This window comes from Zingiber officinale, chromosome 4B (assembly GCF_018446385.1).
Source record: "Zingiber officinale cultivar Zhangliang chromosome 4B, Zo_v1.1, whole genome shotgun sequence".
NCBI lineage: Eukaryota > Viridiplantae > Streptophyta > Magnoliopsida > Zingiberales > Zingiberaceae > Zingiber > Zingiber officinale.
In genome coordinates this window covers 28,601,839-28,610,664 of record NC_055993.1, presented here as the reverse complement: position 1 = coordinate 28,610,664, position 8,826 = coordinate 28,601,839, and the positions used below count along the sequence as shown (strand labels likewise).

The 8,826-nt window shown below is 40.7% G+C and overlaps 1 protein-coding gene across 5 annotated transcripts in view; it reads left to right on the top strand.

Moving 5' to 3' along the window:
- Positions 1 to 2,969: 2,969 nt before the first annotated feature.
- Positions 2,970 to 8,826, top strand: part of LOC121974895 (serine/threonine-protein kinase OSR1-like) — a 123,762-nt gene continuing 117,905 nt past the window's right edge. For 3 of the 5 annotated variants that reach the window (XR_006110143.1, XR_006110144.1, XM_042526171.1), the window contains exons 1-4: positions 2,971 to 3,408; positions 4,744 to 4,998; positions 5,072 to 5,196; positions 5,299 to 5,343. Coding sequence is in view for 3 of the 5 variants with exons in the window: in XM_042526171.1 (XP_042382105.1) it covers positions 3,235 to 3,408; positions 4,744 to 4,998; positions 5,072 to 5,196; positions 5,299 to 5,343 (599 nt within the window). In the remaining 2 variants the exon portion in view is untranslated. Of the gene's footprint in view, positions 3,409 to 4,743; positions 4,999 to 5,071; positions 5,197 to 5,298; positions 5,344 to 8,826 lie in introns of all 5 variants that reach the window. The other 2 variants (XM_042526172.1, XM_042526173.1) reach the window with 1 other exon arrangement.

Sequence of the window (8,826 nt, the reverse complement as noted above, 5' to 3'; positions counted from 1 at the left end):
GACATCGGAAAGACCTAGTGGGTCAGGATGATCGGATACGAGGCAAGGGAGCATTAGTGGATCAGAAGGATCAATCACTGGGTATAAGACTATATGAGTTGATATGGAAAAACATTTAATAAATCAGCTAGACCAGACATCAAGTAAGGAAAGTCCAGGTAGGCCATCGTACACTAAGCAGAAGAAGAAGTACAAATAGATCATCTAGATTGGATGTTTGGCAGGTAAGTAAGGTAAGTCCAGGAGAGACCTTTCATTCAAAAAGATAGTGAGAACGTGTCCCAGTTGAGACAATCTTAGCCGTTGATCCAACTGAAGAAACCTATGGAGTTTTCTAAGTCAAAATCAAATAGTCTTAACTATAAGTTTGATTCATGCATACTTATCTATTTCAAACACTATTTTGCAAGATCATTATTGTTATTATTGTGCTAACTGCTTTGTAGAAAAAAAAAACTTTGGTTGACCAAACATGATGGTTTGGTCAACCAATCTGAGTAGATAAGTATAAACCATATCTGTATTAGAGCAAGGAAGGAAATAAAGGTTTAGTCGACTGACCAAGAGGATCAGTTGATCGAATACATTTAGAAAGAATAGATAAGATGTGATCGGATCAAATAGTAAAGAAAATTTTGGGTCCAATCAATTGATATGATGTTCAATCAACCAGACAAGCGGATTACGCTGGTTTGATTTGATCAGATTGGAGCAAGCAAAGAAAGATTGGGGATCTAGTCGACTGATAGGAAGATCAGTCGATTGGATGTTCAACCGACTGCATGAAGGCTATAAAAGAAGCCTCGGGATCTAAGACTTATCATCAATTCTTCACTCAATGATCTCTTTCTGCTGCTATGCTCTATTCGTGCAAGTGCTAATACGCCAAAGCTCTCCGACAACCAATGTCATAATTCTATATCTCGGTGTTGTCGTCATTATTATTTTTATTGTACTTTATTTTAATAGAGGTTCAGTAAACTTGTTACTATCCTCTAATCTTGTATGAGCTTTCCTCCTCCTAAAGTTTTTGGAAAGGAGAGCATTAGTGATTACCTATTCAAAAATGGTCAAAGGGATCATCAGTCTTCTATAATAGTCAATGGACTGTGAACCAAGTAATCGATTGAGTCTTTCATCTTTTCTTTCCACTACGTTTCTGATTTCAAAAGGTTTTCAAAAGAAAAGGAAGATTTTCAAAGGAGCGATATTTTAACTCCCCCGATTGCACAATTTGGTCATATAGGATAATCTCATTAACCTTTTCCTTTCTGGATGCCTTTCAGGAGGGGGGAGAATTTACAAATTTTTGAAAAAAAAATTAATTGAAGTACAAAAGGACTACATATGAGTAAACAAGCAAAATAATAGCTCGAATAAAAATAATAAAAATAAATATATCTAGTTGCTGAACCACTCACTACTTGAAGAAGTTTTATAATGAAGAGCCTAGCCCCCAGGGTGTAGCGTAGATGGTGGACACATGATATCTCTGGCGTAATGGCCAGGGGTCGATTCTCAGGAACTGACGACCTGGAGTTTACCCCACTATACGCCTATAGCCTGTGTACTTACATATACCTTCCTCCATATCCATGGGGCTGACACTAGGAGGCCGTTAAGATAGCGGATCTACTTTTTTTAATATATATAATGTAGAGCCTTTTGTGTGAATACTTGAGCGATTTCTTGTGATGATTAACTGAATGATTTGAGAGTCTCTTTCTAGACCCTTTAAATAGATGCTTTTCGGGTGGTCAGCTGATCAAAACCTTGATTTGGTCATTCAGATGGAGAGTTATCCAATAACCTTTCTTTGTTGATTATCATTACTCTTATTGTCTGTAAAACCCTTTTCGATCACCTAGAATGTCCTCCACGTAAGCCTCTCCATCTATATAAGTTGCACAATTTTCGTTGCCTTGGTTTTTCGATCACTTAGATCACTTTGTGTGCGTTCGAAGATAAACTTTATCTGTTTCTTATTAGGGCTTGGATAAAGTTCTAAACTTATCATATTGTTTGGTCACCCTGACAAAGTTTATAGTGCTAGGATCCACGATTGATAAAAAAAATTCTTTCAATTGCTTGAAAAATAATTTTTCTTAGTTACAAGTTGGTTAATCTGAAAAATATTACATACCAATAATGATTAGCTCAGTTGACTTTCTATCAACTTTCTATTTGACTTTAATTTTGAAATTCCCATTAATTTCTTAGTTGAGTCAATCACGAAATTATACTAGAGCTACTTATAGTCTTCCTCCTAGTTTTCTTTGTTAGAAGGTTTTCTTTTGAACTTAACATTTTATTTGATAATAGGTAAGTTTAACTTACTAAGACTTCTTACTTACTTACTTAGTATCCCATTTTTCTTATCTACTGAAACTTTTTGATATTTGTTCCACCTGATCTATTAGGCTTTTTTATATGTATCAATTTTTTTTAACTTATATATTGTATTTAGTCTCTTAATCTGACCTATTGAAACTTCCTTGTTTGATATTACTTGATACGTTTATTAGATTATATAATATGTAACTTTAAATTCTTTAGGATATATCAAAATAGTTGATTTGTTGTTACTAGCAAGTGTTCCAATTGAGATGTAAATTTTATTTCTTTCTCTCCCTCCCTTCTAACTCAATAATAATTATTTATCTTAGGTTTATAAGGTAGACGATCGATTTTACATTTTGTTCATCAATTAAATTTAAGAAACATGTAGCTCCTGAGGTGGCCCTTCAATTTCACTAATTACCCTACTTAAAGTTTAAACCTTAATTATTTAAAAAATAAATCCTCTTCCTACCACAATTTAAAGGATGTAAATTTTATTTCTCACCTCCCGTTCAATACAATATATTTTAGGGTCGATCGTAAAAGGGAAGTTGATTTCAGTTATCTATTTCAGAGAACAAATGATACGAATCCCTAAAACCCGACCCGAAACCATCTTTCCATCTTCTCTCTCTACCTGTCACCTGCCGCTGTTGCTGCTTTTGGCACTCGGGCTTGCCTTCCGCCGTATCACGACTCGTACGGACAACCAGAATCCCCCACCTGCCGCCACGTCAGCGCTTACCAATTCTCATGCCCTCTCTCGAACTGACAACTTTCCCTTTCGGCTCCTTGTTGGCATCCTTCGGTTCGGCTGCTCTCTTTTTAACTTGAACGTTAGTCAACCATTGTGGGAGGGGAGAGAAGTGAGTGCGCGCCGGTGATCGTGGAAGGATGAGTGGGAACGGCAGCTTGAGGGGGAGCTACTCGGCGTCGCACGATGACTACAGGCTGCTGGAGGAAGTCGGTTACGGGGCCAGCGCGACCGTCTACCGAGGGATCTACCTCCCAACCAATGAGGTCGTCGCCGTCAAACGCTTGGATCTAGATCGCTGCAACAGTAACCTCGTGAGTTCGCCCTCTCTTTATTTTCCAGATTTACTTGCTGCGGTTTGTAATTGTAGATAGAGAGAAGTGGATCGGGACGATTGGGAAGGCGGCTTTGCTATTATTACTCGGGAGCAGATTGGATCGGGGCGATTGGGATGGTGGCTTAAGGATATTTAGGATCCTTATGGAACATTTAACTCTTCCTCGTCAAAATTCACTCTTGATCTTCTATCTGGGACTGTAGGCAAGCAATTAGGATGATTGTACTCTTTCTAAAAAGTTCAAGTGTCATTCTGGAATGTTCCCGAGGAATTTTATGCCAGGTCCAAATAACGGATTTATAAAAAATTGGAAGTTCGAAATTTGAGAACACTTAGGGGAGTACTGCTATTGCTCTCCATATACCATAGAAGGTATTTCTATGGTTTGTTTGGATCGAGCATTGTAGTTTAGTCAACCTTTGATGCGGAATTATGAAACAAGTCAAAAGGTTTTAAGCTCATTGGTGTGAGATTTGTAATGGAACTGCAGCAAATATTTACTCTGTTTGACTCTCATAAATAAAGCTGATTTCAGTTCATTTTATATTTTTAGGATATATTCAAGTGAAGTTATGCTTTAATTAGATGTTAGGTTATATGATGTTTAAAGGACGCTTGGTCAGCCTAGTAGTGCTGTCCGTTCAAGTTATTTGTATGGGGCACATATTTGTTAAACCTCTTTCTGATTAGTACCAGAGAAGATGCTTGTATATCTGAAGTTTGAATGGAGTATTTGTTTATTTATGTATTTTTATTTGAAAATAGTCCTGATGCTCACTCCACTATCCTTTTAATCAGTTAGAATATCAGTTCAGACTAAATCATAAAATTGTTCAATGCCACTGGATGCTATGTACTATAATTCTAAAAAGAGAAATTGCCATTAGGAATCCACATTTTCCTCTTATGATAGTTCATTTTGGATTCTATCATTGACCTAGAGCCATGGCACAACGAACTGGCATTCATGTTATTGTGTCGTTCATACCGCTACTCAACCTTCATCATCTTTGCTATAGAGAAATTGCTATATTAAAAGGGCAATGCAAAGTTCTGTCTTTGTCAAAGTTGTTTTGTCAATGTTAAGCTATTAAATAATGATACATTTATGAAATTTATGATCTTCTATAGTGGCCAAGAAATATTTGGCAATTTTTGAGTAGAAGTACCAAAAATCTATTTTTAATCTCTAGTGCTTATTACTTTGCCATACCGAATTTGAGTGAGTAATATGATATTATATTTGGGGTTCTTCATGTCAGTTTTACATATTTCTTTCTTTTTTTTGTAATTTCTGAGTTACTTTATCTAGGATGATATACGAAGGGAAGCCCAAACAATGAGCCTAATAGACCATCCAAATGTAATAAGAGCTTATTGTTCATTTGTTGTTGAGAGCTTTCTATGGGTGGTCATGCCATTTATGGCTGAAGGCTCGTGCTTGCACCTAATGAAGATTGCATATCCAGATGGATTTGAAGAGCCTGTTATATGTTCAATACTTAAAGAAACACTAAAGGCTTTAGAGTACCTTCATCAACATGGCCATATACATCGCGATGTCAAGGTTATTTTTGTGTTGAATTAATTTGTAAGTTTTATATGAAAATTCCCTTGCTTAAAAATGTATTTGGCTGCAGGCTGGGAATATCCTACTTGATAAATCTGGTGTGGTGAAGCTTGGAGACTTTGGTGTTTCAGCTTGCATGTTTGATAAGGGTGACAGACAACGATCAAGAAATACTTTTGTAGGAACACCATGTTGGTGAGATGCAAAGTTTCATTAAATCACTTGCATTTAATTTTAGTAACTATTTGTGTTATGTTGATCTGCTACATAAAGTTTAATTTATATTCTTTTGTGTAGGATGGCTCCTGAGGTGTTACAGCCAGGAAGTGGGTATGATTTCAAGTAAGTAATGTTTCCAATCATCATCAAGCCATGCTTGCCCCAACTAGGCATCAATTTTCTCCCTCCATTTAACTCTTTTCAAAGCTATATTGAACAACCAATTATCTACATATTGTATGGAAGAGACTTGTTCATCAAATACCAAATACTGTTTTTTTTTTTTGGCATAAGAATGTTAGCGTTAGGTTTATCCATTTACAAGCTTTCTGGGAATTTAAACGTACTGTGTTCCATTGCCAAAATCAAATGGAAACACAACACACTCAAGCACTTATATTTGTAATTATCATGTATATTTAAAAGGATAGAGCAGAATTTTTGGAAGGTGTGTGATACGGTGTGGAATTATATTTGGCGCCGTTTGCCGTTTGTGAAAATCTCACCTTCATTCGAAACGTGAAGATGGAGGAAATGCTTGAGTTGCAAGGATGGTGCAGCAGCAACAACAAGAGACAACAATTGACTGTTGAGCGTCGAATGACCCAGCTGTATTTGCGACAGGTCAACAGGCTGACAAAAGAGCCCGAGCGGAAGACCCTACCGGCCGAAAGCCGAACCACTTGGCGATGGGCGCCTTCCAGGAAGCACCAAACTGTCTATCCCATATCACAGGGTGTTATTTCGCACGCCCTCTAAAGAGCATGGCCAACCTGAAAGGATGCAAGGATCGTCATCCGAGAACGCGCTCCTCCGGATGGGCGAAAGGGCAAAGCACCCCGACTCGACGACTACCCCGAATGGATCAACAAGCAGTTCTTCCAAGAAATCTTTGACGATCAGCTGCCACCTCACTATAAACTACTGACGATTGGGGAGTATACAGGATCAACTGATCCCGAGAACCATTTAATCAAATTCGACAACATAGCCGTGCTCCACCAATACACCGACGGAGTCAAGTGCCAGGTATTCCTCACCACGTTCTCCGGATCGGCGCAGAGGTAGTTCAAGTGCTTGTTGATCGGCTCTATAGCCGCTGTTATCAGAAGACGAATATGAACTTGATCGCGATCAATCAAGGGCCCAAGGTAGCGCTACAGGCCTATATCAAGAGATTTAATCAAGTGACTATGGACGCCCCATCAATCACTCAAGAAATCTTGGTAAGTTCTTTTTCCCAAGAACTTACAGATAACGACTTCTTTCACTCACTTATCAGGAAGCCTCTAAGAGACTTCGACCATTGCTTGGGCGGGCCACAAAGTACATCAACGTTGAAGAGGCCCAATCAACTTGAAAAAAAGAAGTGATTCTTGAGTCGGCGGCCATCCCAGAGCACCGAGCGGTCCACACCTATCAACCGCTAAAAGGGCCTCGAGCGGGCACACCACAATAACATTAGGAGCCCCAAGCCCATGCGGTCAACATATGGAGGCCGAGCGGCCAAAATTCGTCGAGCCCTGACAGTGGACCCCACTCTTCTCTTCTGCTCTTATCACCGCTCGACAAAGCACAATACAAAGTATTGTTATCATCTCAACCCAAAGCCACACTGACCAACTCCCCAAGCATTCTGCCGTTGATCGCCCTCTCTTGAGCGCTGCAATTACCGCTGGTTGGGAAGACAACATGAGGAAGACTGTGTGCTTGCCGAGCAACAACGACCACAACCTCAACAAAGAGATAACCAGAGGCCTGCTCGAGTATCTGCGAATTGGCCACGCCTGTCAACCTGGGGATAAGTTTTGGTCCTCGAGATTTGGAGGGGGTGGAAGTCCCTCACGATGACGCCTTGACCATCAATGTAGTAATTGCTAACTATAACATTCACCGCACTTTTGTCGATACAGGCAGCTTGGTGAATATTATATTCAAGAAGGCGTTTGATCAGCTACAGATCGATCAGAGCGAACTGCAGGCCATGACAACTCTGTTATATGACTTCATTGTTAATGAGGTGTTGTCGATCGGCCAGGCTCGCTGACCATATTACTCGGAGAGGTGCTACTCATGAGGATGAGGATGACATTTCATTGCGGTGGATGCTCCGTCCGCTTATAATGTTATATTGGGCCGACCGACGTTGAACGACTTCCGAATGGTCATCTCCACGTTCTGCCAAAAGATAAAGTTTCTTGCAGACAACTTGGTCGGCGAGGTTAAGGGTGACCAACTCGCGGCCCGTCGATGTTCCGTGGAAATGGTAAAAATTGAGTCGCGAGCAGCTCCGAAAGCCCAACTGATGGCAGTCAACACAATTCTAGAGGAGCCTCCTGCGCTGGTTTATAAAGAAAAAGAGGAGGTTCAAGTACACCCTAGCCGACTGGAGGCCACTACCTTTATCGCAGCTGACCTGTGCACAGAAAAGTAGGCCGAACTTGCTTGCCAATGTGGTGTTGGTCTCCAAGTCGGGTAATAAGTGGTGAGTCTGCATCGACTTTAAGGATTTAAACAATGTCTGCTTGAAGGACTACTACCCTTTGCCCCACATCGATCAAATGGTTGACTCCACTGCGGGTTACGAGCTGATATGCATGCTGGACGCATATCAGAGCTACCATCAGGTTCCGCTCGCCAAGGAAGATCAAGAAAAGGTCTGCTTTATCACGGTAAACGGGACCTTTTGCTACAACATTATGCCATTCTGACTGAAGAATATCGGGGCCACCTATCAAAGATTGATGAACAAAGTATTCCGACGACAGATCAGCAGAAATATGGAGGTATACGTCGACGATATATTGATAAAATCCCTACGAAGTGTTGACCTGTGTGCAGCAGGTGCTTGTTCGGAGCAAGGAGTGGGTGTTTCCTCGATTACATTGTGACTAAGTGGGGGGATCGAAGCTAATCCAAGCAAAGTAAAGGCACTCTAGGACATGCCCCCTCCATGTAATCTGAAGGAAGCTCAGCGCCTGACCGGGTGAATTACTACCTTGTCAAGATTCATCTTCAATTCGTCTAATCGGAGCTAGCCATTCTTCAAAATTCTACGCGCCGAGCTATCGAGTTGCAATGAGACATTGAATGCGACAAGGCACGGGAGGAACTCAAGAATTATTTATCTTCTTTACCTGTACTTACAATGCCCATCGCCTGCGAGCCGCTCTAGATATACTTGTCTTCCACAGCACGCGAGCGGTCGGATCGGCGTTGGTATGATAGAACGACAATGAACAATAGCCGGTGTACTTATTAAGCCATTTATTGAAAGATGTCGAATGTCGCTACACCTATCTTGAGAAGCTGGTGTACGGGATGGTCCTGGCCGTTCAGAGGTTACGCCCTTATTTTCTCTCTCATCCTATAATTGTGCTAAATAACAATACCCTAGGGAGAGTCCTCCTCAACCCAGGGGCGTCCGGGCGGCTGATGAAGTGGACTACAGAGCTGAGTGAATTCGATATACAATACTAGCCCAGAGTAGCGATCAAGGTACAAGCCTTAGTCGATTTTGTGACTGAAGTACAGAACACCGAGCCAGAGGCCACTTGGAAAGTATATGTCGACGGGTCTTCCACTTGGCAAGGCAGTGGGGTGGAA